General features: G+C 33.7%; 1 protein-coding gene across 1 annotated transcript in view; it reads left to right on the forward strand.

Annotated features, from left to right (window-relative positions):
* The first annotated feature begins 587 nt into the window (after positions 1–587).
* Positions 588–25572, forward strand: part of LOC105751145 (zinc finger protein 420) — a 78300-nt gene continuing 53315 nt past the window's right edge. Inside the window, exons 1-6 of the mRNA XM_031949328.1 lie at positions 588–689; positions 1144–1478; positions 2372–2459; positions 8982–9108; positions 9476–9571; positions 19086–20979. Coding sequence (XP_031805188.1) covers positions 1342–1478; positions 2372–2459; positions 8982–9108; positions 9476–9571; positions 19086–20979 — 2342 coding nt within the window. The 5' untranslated portion in view covers positions 588–689; positions 1144–1341. The remainder of the gene's footprint in view (positions 690–1143; positions 1479–2371; positions 2460–8981; positions 9109–9475; positions 9572–19085; positions 20980–25572) is intronic.

A 25572-nucleotide genomic window follows, 5' to 3' on the forward strand; every position in this document is an offset into this window, starting at 1 on the left:
TAAATTAAAATGCAAAGTGAAATAGAACAAGAAGTTCATGCACAAAACTGCCAAATTCTTTTATATACAGTTTGCTTTCCAAGTATGTAACAAATTAAATCCATAATTCATTTTTAAATTTCATTCTTTTATTTTTTGGCCCAATTTATTGATATTCTTCCTATATCTCTTCTAAAAAAAGGACTACTGCGAGTCTCTTCCCCTCGCAGGCCCCGTCCCTGGAAGGTTTCCCCCTCCACGGCCTCGCTCGTCATCAGCCGTATTGATTCCCTTCGCTCTTTGAAAACCGACCAGCGTGTGGCCCTAATGGGAAACAAACTGGAGAGCGAAATGCCAAAGGACGGGCTGAGATGGGGTCTCAGAGCATAACTAGGATTGTTTGGGGTGGAGGGAGGAGTGCGAAGCTAGTCTGCGCCTCTGACTGGCAGAGTAATCGCTACTGGCTTGGAGGAGCTCAGGTGTGGGAGATCGAGCTCATGACTGGTGTAGGAGATTGGGGCGTAGTGAAGGCAGAGGGAATAAGAGAGGCCCTTATTATTCTGGGAGTTGTAGTCCCAAGAGATTCTCTAGGCGCAAGCGCACCTTCAAGCTTTGTCTGGTAATGCGCGCGCAGGCTTGACGCCATAATTGGTTCTTCGGCCGAACCCTCTCTTATTGGAGGTCAGGCCAATACCCGGACTTAGTCCCAGGTACTTAATGAGCCAGCTACCAACTCCCGCTTAGCTGTCGACTGGAGCCGAGCTTATGGGGCAGAGAGAGGACATGTTATCCTCTCCACGCCCTATGCCTGAGAAAGAGATCATGTGCGAGTGTCAGGCGAGAGCTCTGTGTGCGTGCGTCTGTTTGTGTGTGAACACAAAAGATACTATCCGAGGCACTCTGTATTTGCATTCCAGTAGAATAATACCAGCAGGGTAAGGTTTCTTTGTCTCTCTAGCTCTTAGCACAGTGCTCTGCATTTAGTAGATGCTTATTAAATATTTATTGAATTGAATCCAAGCGTTTGTTGAATGAATGAAATTCATCAAGTGCCCATTCAGATGCTTGACTTTCTGGCTGTCTCTCAAGGGCTTTGCAGGATTCACACTGTGACTGAGGTTGCTAGGTTCTATATGTTGACTGTCATTTTCTCTCTGTTCACAGCAGCGATGTATAGAGACTTCAGGTTTCCAGCTCTGAGCACCAGAGGAAAGGTTTCCTAATGAAGAAGCAGAGATATCAACTCCACAATGAAGGTCCGGGAGACCTACTGAGTTCCCAGGTTTTGGGAATCAGATATAAATATATATGCCAGGAGCATGCATACCTGAGCTCTGAGACCTTTGCTCAGAGCTTCCGAAAATGCTGAGTAAGGTCATGAAAGTGACTGGTACTGAACTGATTCCTGACCAATCTGCTTGGGTAAACAGGATTGGGGTGAAAGTAGACTATCCAGAAACTAGCCTTGGAAAATCTCACCCAGGTGCTTCAGGAGACAGGTGAGAATTACTATGGGGCAAAGAATCAGTTGTCCAGAGAGGAGTTTGAGTTTAGACCAGATGCTTATAGAAAACTGCAACATTCTTTGATCTGGAATGACCTTTCTTCTAGAAAATTTCCTAGTAAGTGGGTACTATGCACCCTGATGAGGCTAACTGTATCCCCATTCTTCAAGCAACAAAAAGGATGATTTTGAGAAAGAGAAGCAGGGGGTATTCTCAAGTATAGCAATGAGCAGGGCTTATGGTATTTCTGAGATTGTGAATTTGAAAACCTAGGCATACAGTAAAATGCTTGGATTTAGTTGGTGCTTTGTAAGTACTTTGCAAGTAGATAACATAAAAAAGAAAACCCCATCTAAGGGAGATCTCAACTAATCCGGTTTTCTTGAGAGGTGGTTTTTTGGTTGGGACTAGAAACTGTGATTGTTAACATGAAACATGTGAAAGACTTTAACCCCAGAAGAGTACTTACATGCCTTCACTTTGAACTGGAATAGCCGTGTATTCTTGTGGATAGAGGTCTGGCCCTGGAAAGAAGATATGAGTTCAAATTTTGCCTCAGACACTAGCTAATGATACCGGACAAGTCACATAACTTGTTTGTCTCAGTTTTCTTATCTGTAAAATTGGGATAAAAATAGCATCTTCCTACTTAGGTTGTTATGAGTAGCACATACAATAATTATAAATTACTTAACACAATTATTGAGATATAGTAAGTGCTATATGAATGTTAGATATTATTAGTATTATTTGGGATTATTGGGATCAGGTTATTTCTAGGTTCTTTTTGACTTTCTTCCTCCTTTATAACATTGAGACAGGGGGAAACCCTTCTGTCCTTTGCTACCCAGTGAATGTAGGAAAAATGACACTTTTCTCTTTTGCAGCTTGGCCTTTTTAGGAATCTGTACTTCACAAGAGGGTAGTTCTAAGAGAGAAGGAATGACTTCGGGGCTCTTGACAACCAGATCCCAGGTACGTTGACATTTCAGGACAAAGAAAAAGTTCTTCTCTCCAGTTTCCTCTTCTTAGAGATACTTTTTCCAAAAAGTCCAGTCCAAAGACTGAGTCCCCAAATGTTTTCACCCAGAAGACAAGAAGTGTTCATAGGGACTGTCTTCTTCCTCTCCATTTAGCAGGATGTTTTAATATAATGAGTTTGGGGTAGTGAACAAGACAAAAAAAGTAGAAAACATCATCTTTGCTTTCAAGAACCATACGTTTTCCTCAAAGAGACAAAATATACTCATAAAATGATGACTATAATTTTGACATGGATAAAAATTAATTTAAGAAAGTACATGAGTACCAGGTCAAAGCAAATAGTGTAGATGATGTCATAAAAGTTGAGAGAAGAGAAAGGTAAATGTGACTATAATAAACAAAGAAAGCTTTCTGAAAGAGATGAAGTTTCAATTGGACTTGAGGATTATATTGTTAGAAATGGTGGAAGGCATTCCAGGCAGAGAGAACAACATGGTTCAAAGTGTGAAACTGGGTTGAACATTTCATTCACAAAAAAACTAGTGAAGAGACATCTGGTCAAAACAAAGGGTGTGTTTTAGGAAGCAATGAGAAATAGTTATAGAACAAATCTATAGCATGGGCCATGTAGTAGAGGACTTTGAATGGCAATTTAAAGAGATAAGAAATTTATTTTAGGATTGACTGAGATAATGAGTTGAGGTAGGGAAAAGAAAACAGTGTTTGAAGAAACATTGACTACTTTAGTACAAAGGACAAGAGAATTGGAGATGATTTCAGGGTTTCTGCATAGGCAGAATGAATGATCTAGGTAGTTAGGATGAACATAACTATTCATGAAATGTCTCATTAAGTTGTTGTTTTGGAACTCTGGATAGAGATGGGTTAGACTACAATTGTCCCTTTTACATCACAACTTTTCCCATTGCAGTTTTTAATATATTGCAGATTAACTTAAGAAATTAAATATGAATTTTGGGTGAGTTTTGTAGAAGCCATAGATGGCACATGAAGGCCAACAGACAATACAGAAGAAGTTTAGAAATTCAGAAATGCATAAGATACAGGTATAATATTGTATAATACGAACACATATTTTTAAAAATGCCATAGATAGTCATTTTTTTCTTGGTACCAAGGGAGGGTCAATAATTTTTATATGGATTTTTCAGATTGTGGGGGGTGAGGAGAGAGTGGAAGGAACCAACCCTCCTAATGTGGAAGGGATTACTATATATTAATTTTAAATGCATATGAACTGGTTGAATGACTATACTAAAAAGAATAAACATGAATGGTCCCACATTTTTTATGTGACTATGTCTTCAATGGTGTGTGCCAGGGATCTGACACAGGAATCTGTGCTTGGCTCTGTGCTATTTAACATTTTAATTAATGATTTGGATAAAAAAATAAATATTATCCTTTTTTTTTTTTATTATAGTAACTTTTTATTGACAGAATCCATGCCTGGGTAATTTTTTTTTTTACAACATTATCCCTTGCACTCACTTCTGTTCCGATTTTTCCCTCCCACCCTCCACCCCCTCCCCTAGATGGCAAGCAGTCCTATATATGTTGAATATGTCCTAGTATATCCTAGATACAATGTATGTGTGCAGATCCAAACAGTTTTCTTGTTGCACAGGGAGAATTGGATTCAGAAGGTAGATAAAAAAGACAACTTACAGATATACAAAGGTAGGAGGGTAACTAACACATTAGATAATAGGACTTAAAAGGATCCTGAATCTAAGATCAATTCTATTAGGGATACATTAAAGTTGTATACTTGTGTTTAAGAAATTGACTTCACAAAGACAAAAAGAAGACAGCAATCAATTTGAAAAAGATTTGGGGATTTTAGTGAATTGTAAACTCAGCATGTGTTAGCATCCTCATATATAAACCAAAAAAATTAGTAAGGTTTGTACTTAAGGGCATAGTTAAGTAATTTTTTTCAGCAGGATTCCAAATGGCTTTTCAGAATGACTGTTCCAATACCTAGGAATATTCTCAAAGCATGCAATTCAGTTATTATTTAAAATCTATTTGCTTTGTTTTATCCATCATAGATTGCATTTAGTATTTTCTTTTAACACTTTGATTTTTATATATTCTAATTTCTTTGCCATTTTCAGAGCGCTGATCAGACTCACTACTTTTAACACCAACAATGGATAATTGGTTTATTTTAAAGTAACTAGATTCTAGTATATCATTACTGGTTAAAAAACATTAAGAGTTGGCATGTGTCTTACAGATAATTGGAATTTGTATGGATTAACTTGACTGAAGAATCATAGCAGTTTCTTCACTTAAGTTAATAGCTATAGACAAATAATTGCATTCTACTGAACTGTCACTACTGGTTACATTTTTCAAGGTTATATATTTGAGGCTACAGCAAAAGGCTGAACTGGACACCATTCTGCCATACCAGAACCTGGAGAAAGTAGTAATGTGTATACCAAAAAATTATGAACAAATTTGAATTTGGACAGATGAGTATTCTGCAAGTTAGAACACCCTGAAGCATTCTAATCCCTACTTGCCTTCTGTTTAGGCTCTTAACATTAGAAATTGCAAAGAAAGGAAAATAAAATAACTAAGAGAAAGAGGGACAGGAAGTGACTTCATGAGGAGGTAGCATCGAATTTGTCCTTGAAGAGAGGAAGATATTTTCTATTAGAGAAGGAATAAAAAGCTAATAAGGACAAGTTAATCTTCCAGAAATATTGACCCCGTTGACAACTTATGAATATATATACTTGATGTGATTGTAGCATAATTAAACAACTCTGTACAACTTAAGCAAAGAAAAATAATTTATCAATTTTAGTTATAACTTGTGAAAACACACACACACACACACGTACCTGTGTATACTCACATGCCATGTACTGCTGTCCACATTTTTAACCATAGTGTCTTCTTGGGACCTGTCATTAAATGATCATTTTAAACAGGTTGTATTTTTCACAAAGTGCAGCTCAAATATTTCCACCTACATGAAGCTTCTCTCCTAATGCTCCCACACTGAAATTTTTTTTTCTTTTTTTTTATTTAATAGCCTTTTATTTACAGGTTATATGCATGGGTAACTTTACAGCATTAACAATTGCCAAACCTCTTGTTCCAATTTTTCACCTCTTACCCCCCACCCTCTCCCCCAGATGGCAGGATGACCAGTAGATGTTAAATATATTAAAATATAAATTAGATACACAATAAGTATACATGACCAAACTGTTATTTTGCTGTAGAAAAAGAATCAGACTCTGAAATATTGTACAATTAGCTTGTGAAGGAAATAAAAAATACAGGTGGGCATAAATATAGGGATTGGGAATTCAATGTAATGGTTTTTAGTCATCACCCAGAGTTCTTTCTCTGGGCATAGCTGGTTCAGTTCATTACTGCTCCATTGGAAATGATTTGGTTGATTTCATTGCTGAGGATGGCTAGGTCCATCAGAACTGGTCATCATATAGTATTGTTGTTGAAGTATATAATGATCTCCTGGTCCTGCTCATTTCACTCAGCATCAGTTCGTGTAAGTCTCTCCAGGCCTTTCTGAAATCATCCTCCTGATCATTTCTTACAGAACAATAATATTCCATAATATTCATATACCACAATTTATTCAGCCATTCTCCAACTGATGGGCATCCACTCAGTTTCCAGTTTCTAACCACTACAAAGAGGGCTGCCACAAACATTCGTCCCACACTGAAATTGAAATTACTTTATGCATACTTTGTATCTACTTATATACATGTTGCATCACTCCTGGTTATATATAAGCTTGATCGAAGAATTTGTTTCATTTTTGTCTTTGTAGCCCTAATACTTAGCATGTCATATGCACCATAGACATTTAATAAATTTTCATTGATGTTAATTTAATCTTTCTAGGCTCCAAAACAAATATATACATTGTCTTTACCAAATCACTGATTTGAGGGTTAAGAGAACTGAGTTTTTTTTCCTGACTTGCTATTAGTTCAGTGTACAGAGTTCTTTTTCTGGCTCTGCTATTAATTCAGCGTGCAATTTAGGTCAGCCCTTCCTGACTTAAATCTCATTCACTTGCATGTCATGGCATCTCCTCCCTGATGTCATGGTCCTCTTCGAGAATGAAGGACAATAATCTAGGTTAAGTAAGTCATTTCACACTAGAGAGAGAATAAATCATTTCCCATCTAGGCCCAGGTGTCAGATATTCTTATTGTTGAAAGCATCTCTGAGGTCTTCAAGTACAGCCAGCACTTCAGGAAGGGACCATTCCTTGCAAGTAATCTGTTTAAAGACCTACAATGATTAAGAACTTACTCCCTCCCAAAGCAGCTTATTCTGTTTTTGTACAACTCTAATTGTTAAATAAAGCTAAATCTGATTCTCTGCATCTTCCAACCACTGCTACATTTGAAATGCTACCTCTTCCATAATGCCTTCATTGATTCTCCCCTACGTAGCTGGTATTCCCTTTCCTTTCTGGTCTTGTATGGTTTTTAATACTTGTCATTATACAGATTTTCGCACACTGTATTCAGTTAAGCACTATGATTATTTGCTATTATGTAGTACTGCATGTTTGTCTGTCATGTATACTTCTAGGTTAGAAACTTCTTGAGCACAAGGAGAAGGATAGGGACTAGATCTATGTTTTTTCTTTGGTATAGGAAACTCTCCCTACCAATGAAAGTTGTTACTTTCTTTGTAACTAATAGACTTGGAGGGTTGTCTAGTACATTTGAGAAGTTAAGTGACTTACTTATGGTCATACAGCTAGGGTCTTTCTCGCCTCTTTTTAGAATATAATCAGTGTCTCATACGGGCACACTCATATCACCCAGAGAACATCTCTTCACTGTGGACAGTTTCATTCAGTGCTAGGACACACACAAGAGATATAATTTCTTTGGTGGTCTAATCCAGTCCCTTGAGAAATAGTCCTTGAATGACATAGTCCCTTAATTGGTCATCCAATAAATAGTAGGTGCAACTTGTTTTATGCTCTGTAAGGTCTAGATCCTATCAGGCTTAGTTCCTTATGAATTTGGGAGATGAAAGCTAGTAGTTGTCAGAGTGAATAGCAGTTTCAGACAGTGATTTCAGCCTGGTAATCAGGCTGTGATCAATACAAGGATCTTCTTATCCCACCTTTCGTGACATTATTAAAAATTGGATGTGGAGTAGTGATCACAAGGTCCAGATAAAAGCTCTTCGACAAATTCTCTAAAACTTGTTATGCCTGCTCATTTAATGCATAGGTGTCAGATGTGTTTGGAAAAGTCATACTTGGTTTCAGATGAAATGAATTCAAACTGAGGAATTTTGGGAGATAGTGGTTATCTTTAAGTGACATTCCAGGTAGTGCCACTATAGGCAGGTTGACTGCTTCAAAGATTAGTTGACCTGAATGCCTATTATATTTGCTGTGTTATTTGGCTTTGAGCTTATCATACAATATGATATAATATGACGGATAATATTATGGTATGTGATATAATAATATAATATGGCTGACAAAAATTTCATTAATGCTATCTTTAGCATAACTTAGCATAACTGTAATGACCATAGTAAGTAGATGAAATATGTACTGTATTGTGGTTCATTATGCTAATTTTGAAGTGATATGTTGAGTTCCTCCTGTCATATTTTAATAGAGATGAGAAATTGGTGTTCCTCTAGAAGAGGATGGCCAGCAGCATGAAAGGGATGTTTGGGAAATGGTTGAAGGAACTTGAATGCTTAGCCTTGGAAAAGAAAATTTAATAGCCATATAGTTTCCTCCAAATTTTTGAATGATTAACATGTGATAATGATAAGATACAGATTTGATTTACTCTTTGTAGTTCCATTGGGGAAAACAGAAAAACTAGGTGAAGATAAAGGGAAGTAGTTTCTAGCTTGATAAGACTGAAAATTTCCTAACATTTAGAGATTCACAAAAATGCACCAGTTTGTCTTAAGAGGGCATAATTCATTGGAAACAGTCAGTTATATCCTGGATATTGCAAATGGTCACTTGTGGAATATTCCAGAGATTATAATTTGTTAGCTAAGAGGTTGTACTACATACCTCCAAAATCTCTTTTACCTTTAAGGTTTTCTTGTTCTGTGAAGTCTTCCTTTGTCCCTGAAGCCAGGTAAGTCTCTTTCTTCTCTGGATTTATATGACTTATTCTGTTTCACACAATTTAGTGGTTTACTCTGTGTACAGTATTGTCTTCTCCAGTTTTGTCCTTTGTATATTTTTCTACTAAGCAAAACTCTTTATGTTTTCAAGGACATTGACCATGTCTTGTACATGTTTTAATGTCTTGTATATGTGTTGACTAGCATAAGGATACAATAGAAAATAATTTGGTTGCCTTAGAACTCTCCGATTCCTAAATTTTATCAGAACATATAATCCTGTCAGTTCTATACTCTGATGCTTACTCTTCTTCGTATTGTTAATGGATGGTCCTAGGTTAAACTGAAATGTGTTTGGTATTTTAGGAATCATTGACATTCAAGGATGTAGCTGTTGACTTCACCAAGGAGGAGTGGGGGAAACTGGACTCTAGTCAGAAATATCTATACAAGGATGTAATGCTGGAGAACTACAGGAACCTAGTCTCACTGGGTAAGAGTAGGCTTCCTTTGTGACTCCTGTCAGTCTGCCTATTAGAATATCTTTGTTTTCTCAGATATAAAGTGTGTGTTTATGTAGGAGTAGGGGAAAGCACTCTGAGGTGTTTATTTGTATTTGACTTTGGAATTAAGTGATCAAAAAATCCAAATCCCTTTTGAATAACAGAACAGAGTGTTTCTTCTCCTTCTTTCTATTTGAGAGGTATCTATGCTTTGTAAATTCTGAAATGGATATTTTGTCTTTTATGTTGCCATGATCTCATCCTTCCGAGATCCTGAAGAAGAGATTTGGATTTTTATAGATCGGTTCTTTGTCTCTTGGATACATATCCAAACCCTTCATATTTCCATGTGAACAGGGCATCAAGGTTCAAAACCATTTGTGATTTCCCAATTGGAACAAGGACAAGAGCCTTGGATAGTAGAGAGAAAAATCTCAAGAAGTAACTGCAAAGGTGAGTAAGGGAACAAACCACATTGGAATCACTGTAAGTAATTTAGGATTTGTAATCTTCAAACTGGCCTATAAAGAAAACTGAGGTAATTTGACTTGAAGTCCTTCAAGTATCATTACTTCACCTCAATATGTCAAAAATTTTTGTAATCTTAAGAATTGAATTATACATAAATGTAATTTAATCCAAACTCTCACCAAACTCAGAAATCCTAAAAAGCCAAAGAACATCCCAACCAAATAGAAAATATGGTACTTGCTTGAAAAGGCAAAAATTCAAACAAATTTCTAAACCTATTTCCTATTTGAGTTACAATTTTGGTTATTTTAGGTTCTGGTATTTGGGGAGAGGTGATGGTGTATTATCTTCTTACTAAACATGAAGCCTCTACTTGAACATTTCCAGGACAGGAATTTCTTGCCTTTCTGAGGTAACCTGGAATATAGATCATAAAGAATTATAAATCTTGAGACCATAAAGCTGGAGTGGGGGATATAAATGATATCTAATCACTCCCCTTCCAGTTTATAAATGAGGAATGAGGTTCAGTTAGATTAAATGATTTGCTCAAGGCTACAAAGATAGAGTGAGCAGATTTAGGATTTGAAACTTTGGGTCCTGCAACTCCAAAGTCAGTGCTCTCTTTCCAGTGTACCAGTAAATTTTAAAAAATTTTTATTGTTATTATTATTATTTTTTGCTGAGGTAATTGGGGTTAAGTAATTTGCCCAGGGTCACACAGCTAGGAAGTTTTAAGTGTCTGAGACCAGACTGAACTCAGGTCCTCCTGATTTCAGGGCTGGTGCTCTATCCACTGGGCCACCTAGCTGCCCCAAGTACCAGTAATTTTTAGTGGTCTTTTTTTTGTGTCCATTTCAAATTTGTTTGTGTTAGATTCTTGCTATTCTTTCATCCTACTTCTGCCCTTTTGTGGGAAAAAAAAAACTGAAGGCATACTCCTTGTTCTATATAATAATCTTAAATATATTTGAATAATTGTTAATTCTACATTTTCTTTCTTTTGTACACCTCTCCAGTTTGAAGGAAATAGATATCTCTCAACGTTTCTAAAGAACCAAGAACAAAGATGACAGAAAGATGGGAAGGGAAAACAAACAAGATAGATGACAGATTCTGAGTCTGAAAAGAGTTTGTTTGACAGAACATTTTGCTGAAATTTCACATTGTGGCAAAATTTAATAGGGATCAGTGTAAGGTCTAACACTTAAAAAAAAATCAATCTTACAAATACAAGAGGGGGGACATCATGGCTCCTTGACAGTTCACATGAAAAAAGATTTGCATGTTTTAGTAGATTGTAATCTCCATGTGAGTTAATCAACAGTGTGATCTGGCAACCAAAAAAAGCTAACATTAAGAGTGACATAATGACCAGGATTAGGGTCCTGGTCCCTTGATTTTTAGAGTCTTCCCCTGTCAGATTAGATCCTGGAGTATTATATACAGTTCTTTGTATCACACTTAAGGAATTGCCCTGAGAAACAAGCATAAAAAGGCAACCAAGATTGTGGTTAAGAAGCCTTGAGACTTGAGCATTTCCAAGGACAGGAATTTCTTGCCTTTCTGAGGTAGCCTGGAATATAGATCATAAAGAATTATATATCTTGAGATCATAAAGCTGAAGTGGGGGATATAAATGATATCTAATCACTCCCCCAACAGTTTATAAATGAGGAATGAGGTTCAGTTAGATTAAATGATTTGCTCAAGGTTACAACGATAGAGTGAGCAGATTTGGGATTTGAAACCTTAGGTGCTGTAACACCAAAGTCAGTGCTCTTTCCAGTGTACCAATAATTAAACAAACAAACAAACAAAAAACCTGGGTGTTTAGCCCAGAACTTTTGGGAAGTTATATAGTATATGGTAGCTGTTTTTGAGCAGTGAAGGGGTTATCTGTAGAAAGAGGATTAGACTTGTTTTGCTGGACCATGAGGGCAAAATAGAGTAGTGATTGGAGGGTGCAGGAAGATGTATTTATGCTTTATGTAAGGAGGAAACTTCTTAATAATTGTCCTAAAGTAGAATCGATAGATTCAGCAGATGGTGTAGGTTTCATTTTACAGGAAGTCATCAAGTAAAGGTTTCACAACCAGTAGTATAGTTTGGTTGAGGGGATATTTTTCTTCAAAGGCCATGTCCATAAAAACATCAGTGAATACATTGAGATTTATTGATTTTGTGCTCCTGAAAGCTATTTACTTAATCATTCTTTGGATCCAATTCCCAATATCCTTTTCCTGAGCCTGAATCTTTTGATTAGTCTTCATGCTAGCATTCAATTCAGTTTAATAAACATTTATTAAACAACCTAATAGTGACTGTAGTTTTTGTCTTTACATGTTCATAGACCCTTTCATTTTCTCTTTTTTCTTTAATTCACAAATTTCTCAAACTTGTACATTCTCCCCACTGCTAAAATTTTTTTCACTGCAATACAGTTTCAGCTATTTCTCCCTCCCCTAACCTTGGCCCTCAAAACTTTAAAAAAATAGTTCTTTGAATGTGACCTCTGATGTCTTTTTGATTGAATTTTATGACTTTTCCCTTTTTCATCCTCCTTTATTCTTTGAGAATATTGATCTTCCTTTCTTGATCCTCTCAACTTTCTTTTAGGTGATGCTGTATAGTATCCTGAGCTTTTTTTTAAAATCTTTTACACAGTTTTTCTGCTTTATTGTCATCTTCCTGGAATTAGTCAGTTTTTTCTTTATACATCCCTCCTCCCAAAAGCTAATTCCTTCTGATGGTTTCAGTTGCTTTGTATAGTAATAACATTTTCATTTCTAGGCTTTGTTTTACAAGCATGCCAAGTTTACCTTACACCTATCCACCAGCCCTTTCTACTTGAATATCTGATATTGAGTGAGCCTGAATTCATTTCTTCCTCTACTAAAACCCTTAAAATCTTCTGCATTTTGTAGGTATTCTATTATTATTTCAAACTAGGCTTACTATCTTTCTCCCCAAATCTGCTTTTCTTTCTGATTTCACTCTTGTTTATTGTACCATTGCGTTTTTCGTCTCACTACTAATATTCAGTTAATTATTAGATGCTATCATTATAGTCTTCACAATATTTTTTGCTTCCACTCCCTCCTCCCTATTCCCAATAGTATCATGTTTGTAAAGGTCCTCATTTTCACCTGAACTATTTCAGTAATCTTCATCAGGTCTTCTTTCACCCTTTACCTCTCCAATCAATCCTTCCCATGCCTTTCAGAATAACTTTTTGATCATTTCACTCCTTTACTTAAAAATATTCAGTGGTGCTTATTTGTGCCTTCTGAAAAAAAATTTTAATTCCTTTGCTGGTATTTAAGATCTTCCACATTCACATACTACCTTATTTGTCTTGCCTAAAGTCGAATTATTACTAGTACTCTGTTCCAAGCAAACTAGTTTGTCCTCTATTCCCCAAATATGCTATAATACCCTCCTCCCTCCATACTTTTACTCAGACTACTCCCTGTGTTTAGAATGTTTACCTTTCCCCATTTACTTGTTGAATTCCTACTCATCTTTCAAAAAAATAAAATTATTGATACATCTTGTTTTGCCACAGCATACACTTAATAATGTACTTCTAAACAACTCCTTTTACAAAGTATATTTACTGAAAAACAGTTTATGGATTATTATTAAATGGGGTAGGGAATGGGAACAAACAAGGAAGAGTATGTGTCCTTTAAATTTGATAGTATGATACTAACATTGATTGACCAGAATTTTGTCTCTTCTTCATATTGCCTTTATTTACAATGGTTGTAATCATTATGTATTTTTTTTTTTACTTTGCTTTCTTTACTCCTCATCACTTCATACAATTCTTTCCATGTTTCTCTGAATCCTTCTCATTTGTCATTTATTCATTGAATGCAAATTTTATTTATATCTTTTGGTCACAAATAATGCTGCTATGAACATTTTCATGCTTGTTGGAGTATGCGTACAATATGACTGGTGAGGTCCCCTCCAGTTTTAAGTCTGTAATTTTTAGTCTATGAATAGGTTTTTTTTTTTCAAAATTAAAATTTGATTTCTAGAATTAACATACTTTATAACTCTACAGCCCAGAAATTAGAAGTGTTGTTTTTTCGCAGTCTTTTCAAAAATTAATTTTTCTGTTTTTTATATTTTTTGTTAACTTGATAGACGTGAAGTGATAATTCAGTGTAGCTTTCATTTTTCTACAGCTTAAAAACTTTTGTTGGTATCCATTTTATATTAACTTAATTTCTGAATAGATATATCCTCCTCCCTTATGCAGTGAGCCATCCCTTGTAACAAAGAATAAAAAAGAAAAACAATTCAGCAAAACCAACCTATGCTTCAAACTGAGGCTGATAGTATAAGTAATGTTTCATAGCAGGTAGGCTTTAATTTTCATTTTTTGATTATTTTTAATAGTAATTTAGAGAATATTTTCAGGTTATGACTGATAATTTGAATTTTTTTCTTTCTCCTTACCACCAAAATATTTATTCATGTTCTTTGACATGATGTGTTTTTGTCCAGTGACTCTTAACTTTGTATATTTGTGTCAGTTCTCTATAGATTTTAGGTATTAGATTTTTATCATAATTACTTTTAAAATTTAATCATGTATGCATGAAATTACAAATATGTACAATTTGAATGAATTGCTTAATAAAAATATTTCCCAATCTATATCTTTTTATTTTTCTAATTCAGGCTGCATTGATTTTATTTGTGTACAAACTTTGAGCTGCACAACAACCCAGTAAGGCAAGTGCTATAGGGTTTTAGCCCCATTTTACCTCTGAGGCTGAAAGAGGGTAAGTGATATGCTTATAGTCACATAACTAATAGGTGTCAGAAGTTTTTGAACCTAAGTCATCCCAATTCCAAGTCTAGCTCTTTAACTATTGTTATACCACCTAACTTGTATCATTATAAATTCCCTTCAACTATAATTGATAAATATATAACATTTAGTTCTCTTCTAATTTTTAAAGGTATGATTTCATATTTATGGTTTTTTTCCTCCTCTTGGAATTTATTAAGGCATAAAGTTGAAAATATCAGAAAGGATTTGCCCTGCCTATAGAGTCCTTTCCCCCTCTCTCTCTCCTTCATTATACCATCTTTCATACTTCACTCAAGGAGAAGATATAACCAATTTCTCTATCTCCAGTTGTACCAAAGTTGTAGAATAATTTGGACTCTCAGGAAATTTAAAAAAAAGTTAACAGCCTTTTTCATCCTGTTGACAGATAGGGCAAAGGGGGACTGATTAATGTGTTTAGGAATAATTTCAGTCTTATAAGCTTTAAGCTCCATGAACACCAAGTTTTCTCTCTTATTTCCATCATTGACTGTCTATATTCTACATGTTTCAGAATTTTCTGGGACTTTTTTTCCATAGCCAACTGATTTTCCTGATGCATCATGTTGCATAACATCACAACATAACCTACTACAAATTTAGATTACAGAATATCACTTGAATCTTTATTGTTTTTTCATCATCTCCTTGAAGAATTCACAGATTTTCTTAGTTGATAATTTTCTTCTTCTGACCTTGTGTAGCACTTTGTTTTATGATTCTGATGTACCTTTTTTTGAAATAGATTTTAATTCTTATTCCTCTGGTATACTGTAAGCTTCATGAGGGTAGAGATTTGCTATTACCTAAACTATCTTTCTTCCCGAACACCCATCACAATGTTCTGCACAAAGTATGATACGTGATATGTGCTTATTGAATGAATAAATGTACCTAACATAATATAACCAAATACAACATACTCTCTTGAATCCTATATTTTATGCCGATATTCTCCTACCTTTTATTTATTTAATTCAGTACGTCAATGACTTTGAACCTACAGATTCCTTCACAGAACTATTTAACAAACTAGGTCTCCAGATTTTTTTTTCTATTACATGAATATCAGTACAGCACTCTTCCTATCTATCAATTGTTTTTGAAATGTGACTGACCTCCCTGATTTTCTAATTTGTATCTCTGGAAATCTTGTATATGCTTCTTATATATAATTCCTCATTGGCATTATGCTTTCACATTCTTATACCTCTTACCTTGACTGTCGATCAAAATTTAAATTCTTTAGAGATTGTGGTATTTTGTTATTTTCAGCCATATAGTCTCATTGGATGAATATTAATATTAATTTTTATGTTTTGGTGTTAAGAACAGCTTGGAATTATTAAAGCACAATTTTTCCAAATGCAATCCAGCGCTGTCTTCCTCCTGTTCAATTCTGGACCCAGCTCATTGTCCATGTGCTGTTTCTGTCCAAGATAATATGTATTAAAAGACCAACTCCACCTAAAGAACATAAAAATAGACAATTCAATGAGGAAAAAAGGTGGGAGTCCTTTATAGAAACTAATGTGGACACACAGGGTACTCATCAATTAACTTAGATATTATAAAGTTGTACAGAAGATGGAAACAAAAACAATTAATGGAAGGATGAATACAGAAGCATGGCATCATCCTGAAAGAATGTTGTCAGTTGTGTTATAATTCATAAATGAGCTGAGAAGAGGTGAAGAAATCAGGATAATAAAATGTACATTTAACTATATTGAGAAAAAAGAAGAAGATCAAAGAAGGGAAAGGACTCTAGTTTGGAGTAGAGATGATGGTAACTAGTAAATGGAGAAGCCAAAAATATAAATAGATAATTATAACAAGGAAGCATGAAGTATAAGTCAAGAAGTCAAAGAAAACTTTTATTTTAAAGATGAGAGTAACATAATTTGGTCTCTGAAGAGTTTTATACATTTGAATATAATGAATATAAAATTAGTATATCTGTTGGGCATTTGAAAGAAACAAACTTTATTCTCTCCTTTAACTTTTATATCTTTCAGAGATACTTTATTTTTATCATCCAGAGATACTTTAATTTGGGGGAGATCTAGTAGAGTGACAAAGTTTACTGTTTTTGCCAAAGAATTCTGATTACATTTTTCAATTGGTACACATAACAGATAATAAAGAAGTAAAATCAAGGGCAATTAGATTAGACCACAAGTTATTACTAAATATAAGAAACAAAAGCTATTACTAAGTACAAGAAATATGGACAGAATATATAGTTCTCAAATATGGTTTTGTGGCCTTTTTCAAAATTATTCATCATAATATTAATAGGAATATTAATGATAAGAACTTACCATAATAATAATAGAGTTGGGTCATTGATTTGAATTCACAGGAAATAATAACTAACATTTATATAGCACTTACTATGTGCCATGCACTATGGTTGATGCTGTACAATTATCTGATCTCACAAGAACCCAGCAAGGTAGGTACTGTTATTTTCATTTTACAGATAAGCAAACTGAGGTTAAATGACTTGCTCAGAGTCATACAGCTAGTAAGTGGCTCAAACTAGATTTATCCTTAGTACAATTTCATATCAATCTCAGTTATTTAATTAGAGGGGTCCTTTAGGTTTATGCTTGATTTTATCTTGTTTAAAATTTTTATTAAATAAATGTGAATTATAAGCATATTTTAATTGAGCAACATAAAATCAACCATAGATTTCTGAGGTGCTCAAATGGATACTGTCTTGCAGACATTAATGACCATTTTTGGCTTCTATCCAGTTCACTAGTTCCAAATATTCCTAATGGTATTATTTCACCTATATCTCTCCCTGTTTTCCACAAGAGACATGAAAGATTTTATTAAATGCTTTACCGTGTTCTTTGTAACCCCTGTGTACAGTATTTCCATAACCTAGTTGTTTAGTGAATCTGTCAAGAAAGGAAATAAGATTGGATTGTATGATTTATTCTTGATTAAGTTATGCTGGCTATTTGTTCCACAATACTTCTATTTATAAATATTCACATGGCAGATCTTTAATAATAATTCTAGAATTTTGTCAAGAAATCAAGGTCAACTCAATCACAAAAGTCATTTCTTTTAAGTTTTGATATTTTTAAACTGCACCAAGATTTTTGAGACACTGTTTTGCAGATTACATTCTTTTCACTTTTTTTTTTGAAAATTAGGGTAACATTTATTCTTCTCCAATTTGGATATACTTCTCTTGTTTTCCATGACAGTAGCTCAGCAATTACTTTTTTCTGTTCTTTGAATACTTAAGGATGTAGTTCATTTTAGCCCAGGTAACTTGAATTTATCAAGGAAAACTATATACTCTTTATCCTTCATTTATATTCTTTATCATTTAGTATTAGCCATTTCCATTTTTTCTAGTTCCAAGGTCATTCTCTTTGACAGGAAAAAAATAGAAGCAAAATAAAAATTGCACATTATCATCCATTCTACTTCAAGATTCTCTTATCTTTGACACAAAATAGCTTAAAACAAAAAAAAGAAACCTTTTTTTTTATTGTCCTTAGTTTTCTTCACCAGTTTGAATTAATTTTTGGCTTTAGAATTTATGACCTTTTATAGTATTCTGCTTCACTTTTATACTTACCTATTCTTTCCATGTTCTTCTGTTCATAGCTTTTAAAAAAATTCTTTGTATATCCACATCTCTTCACATAATGTTTTTTTCTCTTTATTGGAATTCTATATTGTCATTGCTTCCTTCATGTCTGTCAGAATTTAATTTTTCAGAGCTTCTTATATTTATAGGAGTGACCTCCCCTGTAAAATTTGTCAATAGAATCCCACCCTTACTTCCTCTTTATCCTTTAAAAGGAAATCACTTTTGTAATTCCTCATTTGTCAAAAATTCAAGAATGGCTAAAGGCCTGGGATTTTGGGAATTAGAAGTAAAATAGAGGAAGTCAAGTGTGAATGGTTAAAATAGTTCTTAGCAGTCAGAATAGATAAATACATAAAATCTAATAATTTCAGGAGAATAAAATGAGACAAGTGAGTATAGAAGTGATTCAAATATTGAAGTATCAATATTTTGCCTCTAAATCCTTTAACTTCCTGCTAGATGAGAACTAGATGAGTGTGTAGAAAGTGACAATAAAAGTAGAGCTACATAAAGATGATATTACTGTGGCTGTAGATGGTACCCAGTTATGATTAGGAAGAGTTGGAGGGTTTTGTACTGCAGGAATGTTGTCACAGATATGAAATAGTTGCTTTAAAGAATTTCTTTGGTGGCAGTGTCTTAAGATCTGCTGGAAAGTTGCTATTATAATAATGGCATGCTACAATAAAGCTGTGGACTTCCAGATTGCCTGTCTCCTTGTATCCTGCTTTTCATCTTTGCCTATAATCCATCTATTTAGGCTATTCCAAGTTGATTGACTTAGTTGACTTTACTTTCCTTGCACACTAAATAAATATCTAACCACCAATGTTCTCTTCTCATTCTCTCTCCAACTGCAAAGTCTTATTTGAAAGTATTCAAAACATTTATTTTATACTTCTTATTATTTCCCTTTCCTATTCCTATGTTAGTAAATTCATTTCTTTAAGCATGATAGTTTCATATCTTCCAGCATAAAGCATTAGGGCATAGTTGCATTTTTTCTTTCTTTCTTTCAGACTGGAAGATTAGACCTGAAGTCAAGGATCCAATTCCCATACAGGGCATTTTTGAAGAGGAAATACCTCAGGAGGCGGCAGTAGAAAGATTCACAAGGGATGGTGTATGGTACTCTAAAATAGGAGAAGTCTGTAAGTCTGATGATAAATTTGAAAAGCAGCCAAATAACAAAGAAAAATATCTGAGACAAGTTACAGTTTCCCCAAAGAAAACTTTCATTGGAAAGATAGACCCTGAGTGTTATGAAGTTAGTCTGAACTCAATCCTTGTTACTGAACAAAGAGTTCCTACAAGAGAGATTGACCTTGAATGTGATGTATTTGAAAAAACTTTCAAGTGTAATTTGCATCTAATTGGACATCAGAAAATCTGTGTAGGGAAGAAACCATATGAATGTAATGAATGTGGAAAAGTTTTTAATAAGGGTGCCCTACTTAGACAGCATCAGAGAATCCATACAGGAGAGAAACCTTATAAATGTAATGATTGTGGGAAAGCTTTCAGACTTCGTGGAAACCTTACTCAACACAGAAGGATTCATACTGGAGAGAAACCTTATAAGTGTAATGAATGTGGAAAAGCCTTCAGATTGCATGGACACCTTACTCAACATAAGAAAATTCATCCTGGAGAAAAAATTTATGAATGTGATGAATGTGGAAAAGCTTTCCATAGGACTACACTTCTATTGCAACATAAAAGAACCCATACTGGAGAGAAACCCTATAAATGTAATGAATGTGGAAAAGTTTTCAGTAACAGTGCCCTCCTCATGCAGCATCAGAGAATTCATACTGGAGAAAAACCCTATGAATGTAATGAATGTGGGAAAGCCTTCAGACTTAGAGGAAATCTTACTCAACATAAAAGAATCCATACTGGAGAAAAACCTTATAAATGTACTAATTGTGGGAAAGCTTTCAGTAAGGGGACACTACTTATGCAGCATCAGAGAGTCCATACTGGAGAAAAACCCTATAAATGTCATGAGTGTGGAAAAGCTTTCAGACTTCGTGGAAATCTTACACAACATAAAAGAATTCATACTGGAGAGAAACCCTATAAATGTAATAATTGTGGGAAAACCTTCAGTCAGAGTAAACACCTGACTCAGCATCAGAGGATTCATACTGGAGAGAAGCCCTATGAATGTAATGAATGTGGGAAGGCATTTTGTGATAGATCATCCTTGACCAAACATCAGAGGATTCATACTGGAGAGAAACCTTATGAATGTAATGAATGTGGGAAAGCTTTTAGTAGGGGAGCACTCCTTACTCAACATCAGAGAGTCCATACTGGTGAGAAACCTTATAAATGCAATGATTGTGGGAAAGCCTTTAGTAAGGGTGCACTACTTAGACAACATCAGAGAGTCCATACTGGAGAAAAACCATATAAGTGTAATGAATGTGGAAAAGCCTTCAGACTTCGTGGACACCTTACTCAACATAAGAGAATTCATACAGGAGAGAAGCCTTATGAATGTAGTGAATGTGGGAAAACCTTCCGTCAAAGTACAGACTGTACTCAACATCAGAGAATCCATACTGGAGAGAGACCTTATGTGTGTAGTGAATGTGGGAAAGCATTTTGTGATAGATCATCTTTGACTAAACATCAGAAGATTCACACTGGAGAAAAACCTTATGAATGTAATGAATGTGGAAAAGCTTTTATTCGAAGTTCATATCTTATTCAACATCATATAACTCATACTGGAGAAAAGCCTTTTGAATGTAATGAATGTGGGAAAGCCTTCAGCCTGCATGCAAATCTTACTCGACATCAAAGAATTCATACTGGAGAGAAACCATATAAATGTATTCATTGTGGAAATGCATTTAGGCACAGTTCAGCCCTGATTAGACATCAAAGAGTTCACCGTGGAAAGTAATCTTGGGAATTTAGTAAATGTAGCCACCTTTTAGATGGAGCTTTCATTCTCTTTGGTCATGATATCACAGTTTGTCATTGTAATTGTTTTTGGTGTGTTAAAGTGATATGCTTCTATTCACATTTCTCTCTCCTCTGTGTACTTTCTTTCCTCATAGTCACACAAATATATATATATATATATGCACTCTGCTGTCTATAAAGGAGTTTATAATATTAAAAAAAATTCAGGAACAATTTGCCAATAATTAAACAAAATTTTAAAATTACTAATCATTTTTATATTTTGAGTTTTGTTAAATTACAAATTTTTTTCATAAAGCTTTTACTAATTATTTTTGCATCATTTTCATGATTAAACATGATGTGTGATACCATTCAAGAGTTGATACCAATAGAAGTTAGTTTTTTTTTTTTAACTTTTAAATAAATTAGACTATTTTTCTTAGAATTAACATTATATGAGTCAGTGAGAAGTATGCTTATGGAAATTGTTTAATGAAGACCAATGAACTTCTAGTTTTCTCTAAAGGGACAAAAAAGATTTTTATTTTAAAGATAGAAATTTGGGATGTTGACCCAGAATGTTGTACAAAAATGACATGGAAATTGACTAAAAGTTCATACAAAAAATTTGAAAGTAACCAAACTTTAAAGCAAGCACAATGAAGACTATTAATACAATTTTAAAATGTTATGAATTGACTAGAATGGAGATAGGAAAAACAAATCCATTCATTGTTGTTTTATTGGATGTCCTGAGGTAAATAGATAAAATTTCAAAGAAATTGAGCAAAAACTGGCAATAAAAGAATTTGAAAGAAGAAATTATGTGAAATTAAGATATAAAAAATAAGTAAATGGAAAATATAGTAAAAAAAAAATTCAGAAATCTGTGGCAGTTAAATCCAGACTTATTTCAGTGAAAAATGCAATTACTTCAAGTACAGCAGCTCAAACTCCAGTCTCATACAATTATCTAGACTACTGGAAAACACATTCAAGTAACAGACCTAAAGGTTATATTACAATGCTGTAATTTGAGTATTACTGACAACCCAGAGAACTTAGGGGAGAAAAAGACTCTGGAGACTACAATTCAGAAAGTTTTCTATTAATTGAATAATGTAGGCATATCAAACTCAACATATCCAAAACAGAATTTATTATTCCCCATTCCCACCCCATCCCAAATTAATATCTCTAACATCCTTATTTCTGCCAAAAAGCACCATCATCCTCCTGGTCAGCCAGGTTCAATACTTTAGATTCATTCTCCTTATTCTTAACATCTAAACAGTTATCAAATCTCTTTTGTTTCTACTTCTACAACATTTCCCACATCCATCTCCTCTTTACTCACAGAGCCACCATTTTAGGAGTACACTATACCCTATTAGTATCTATTAGACACTAACTGGTTTCCCTTCTTCTAATACATCCTTTACTCAACTACTAAAGTGATATATCTGAAGCACTAGTCTAATATTAGTTCTCTATTCAGTAAACTACTATGGTTGTTATTTGTATGATCACATATAAAAGTCATCTGACATTTAAAGTCTTTCACAATTCATTTTAAACTACCTTTCTTTTCTTATTATATATTACTATCCTATATATACTCTGTGCTTAAATAGGCCTTCATATTGTTCCTCATGTATGTGTGTACATGTGTGCATAAATGTATATGTATATATATATATATATATATATATGTGTGTGTGTGTGTGTATACAACTTCTCCCTTCCTGTTTCTGTGCCTTTTCATATACAACCCCTTGTGCTTAAAATACACTTCCCTTCTCACATTTCTCAGAATCCCTAAATTCTTTCAAAGCTCAGCTTGAAGAGCACCACTTCTGTGAGGCCTTTATGTTCTCAGCTATTAGTGCCTCCTCTTAAAATTATCTTGTATTGATTTTGTATGCATTTTGTATTTATTTCTATGTGTATGTGACTTCCCCAATAGAATGTAAACTCTTAAGAAGGCAAGGACTGATTTTTTTTTTTTTTTTTTTTTGTATCCCCATCATCTACCACATTGCCTGACACATAGTGGACACTGAATAAATGTTTGTTATTTGACTGAAATTGTCAAAGAATATTTTCAGAATTGGTGAACACAACTAGTTAAATTAAAATATAATTAAAAAGACTTCAAAAACAAAATTTAATTTAGATTATATTTAACCTACAGCACTACAATGATAGGGAAAAATACTACGCAATGTTATGAATAGTGAAGAAATCACTGACCCAGAAATCATAATTGGCATAAGAGCAGATCTTTCAGGGAGGAAAAGTTAACAATTAAGAAAATGGAACCCAGCATTTAAAAAAAGCACATAAGCCATGGATTCAATGTTACTGATCCAGGTAAATTAAAGGTTTTATATGAAGAAAGCAAATGGGTATTTGAGATGGCAAATATACTTCAAAAAATTTACAAAGCTGGGTCTTTAAGCAGTTTTTCAAAAAGCCAACAGGTGACCCTTAAGGTACATACAAACAAACAAGGTAAGACTCTTAGAATATTGATTCATTGAAGGTTTTAGAAGAATATGTCAGATAAAGACAAAAGGCCCAATTAAAATGAAGTGGAGTAAGGTAATCCCAAATCAAGGCTCTTAAGTCCAACCATAATAGCAACAACATTTGGAGTTGCTCTATTTAGTTTGGATTAATAGAAATGAAATTAAAAGGTTTTATACTTTATTCTGAATGGGTCAAGAAAAGATATCAACTATCTGTGAGTTCATCATCTCACGTAACTTATTTATACTTTATTCTGAAGGGGTCAAAAAAAGATATCAACTATCTGTGAGTTCATCATCTCACATAACCTATATTTAACTTGGAAAATAGTCTTAGAGAGTTAAAACTAAGCCTCAGAGAACTTAAGTATTTACTATAACTAAATTTTATAATTTGGCAAACTGCAAGAAAGTTAATTCAATAAATATTAAATGCTTACTATGAAGTAAATGTTTTCTGAATTAAATAGTTTATTCATAGTTACTTAGATAGAGTTAATATGTGTTAGAGATAGGATTTAAATTCAGGGCTTCCTGACTCCCAAGACTAACACTTTCCACTACTTTGTACCACCTCTCTGTTAAAAAACAAAACAAACAAACAAACAAAAAAAGCCACTAAGGACTACAGCTGAACACAAATTGGCCAAACTGTCCAATTAAAGTACAAAAGACTTACAGTTTTGTTAAACTATAACATGTTGCTTATGGGACACATTTAATTCAGAAATATCAATAGATTTTAAATAGAAGGCTACTCTAAAATTCATCACATTGCTGTCAAGTCAGGAGAAGCACATGTGGCAATAATGATATTGACTGATTAAATTCAAACTGGAAAGTAATAATGTATATTTTCCTAAGAATTCTTATAAATGATGAATTGGGATATAACAATCAAATATTTGTAAGTATATGTGCATGTATTCACTTAATTCTGCATAATTCATAAAGAAAAACTCAATCTTCTAAGACTTTGTATATCTAAGATTGTTATATATGAGAATTAAATGATTATACTTAGACATTTCAAAACTTCTTTACTGACATATGATAAATCAAAAAGATAATAAACAAATGGAGCTAAAGCATATTAAAGTAGATAACTACAGGGAGAAAATTCTATAGGTTAAAAATTCCAAATTCAAAAAATTCCTTTTTTTTTTTTGTGTTCACTGAACTTATCTAAAAGTGGATCATGGGCTAAACAAATATAGGAAAGAGAAACTATGTAATGTTTAACCTACCATCATGCAATAATATTAATATTCTATGAATGAAGGATTTAAGTCCCTATGGAAATTAAAAATAATCTAGAAAGACTGAGGAAAAGAACAAATTATAGAAACCAGACATATTAACACAAAAATAATTTTATATATATATATTAATCTCTGATATGCAGGCAAAAATGTTGCTCAAAAAAGATTCATATTCTAAAAATATTCACATATTCTAAAAATCTAGATTAAGAAAAAATTAATTGAATCTATATTTTAAAAGCTTACAAAAGAAAAAAATCAAAAGAAAACAAATGCATTGTTGGGAACACAGACATGATAATTTGGAGAATATTTTGGCAGCATACAGTAAGAGTCACTAAACTTGTTTCTAACTAGTGATTTCATCAGTGTCTCTAAAAATAATATAGAAATGAAAATGAACTTATTGGTATAAAATATTAGTAGCTGTTCTCTGTGCAATGAGAAAAATGTGAAACAACCTAATTGTTAAACAATTAGAGAATGGCTAGATAAAATCTTATTACTATAAAGCAATATTGTGGTGCTTTAACTATGAAGCATACAAAAAATGTGAAAAATATTAGGTAAAAATCAGAAGTAGAACTGTATATACAGTGACTAAAACTACTAAATAAAAAAAGAAATAAAATAGAGTTAAAGTAGCAGAAATCTAAATAATCCTAGAAAGACACAGAACAAAAGTATTTGTCTATTCTGTGGCTTGTTAATTTGTCTGTTTCTGCCTTGTTATACTTTTTGGGACAATATTTTGCTACCTTGTATGTTTGTTGTTTTTATTGTTAAGCTTA

The sequence above is a fragment of the Sarcophilus harrisii genome, chromosome 2 (genome assembly GCF_902635505.1).
Source record: "Sarcophilus harrisii chromosome 2, mSarHar1.11, whole genome shotgun sequence".
Classification (NCBI taxonomy): Eukaryota; Metazoa; Chordata; class Mammalia; order Dasyuromorphia; family Dasyuridae; genus Sarcophilus; species Sarcophilus harrisii.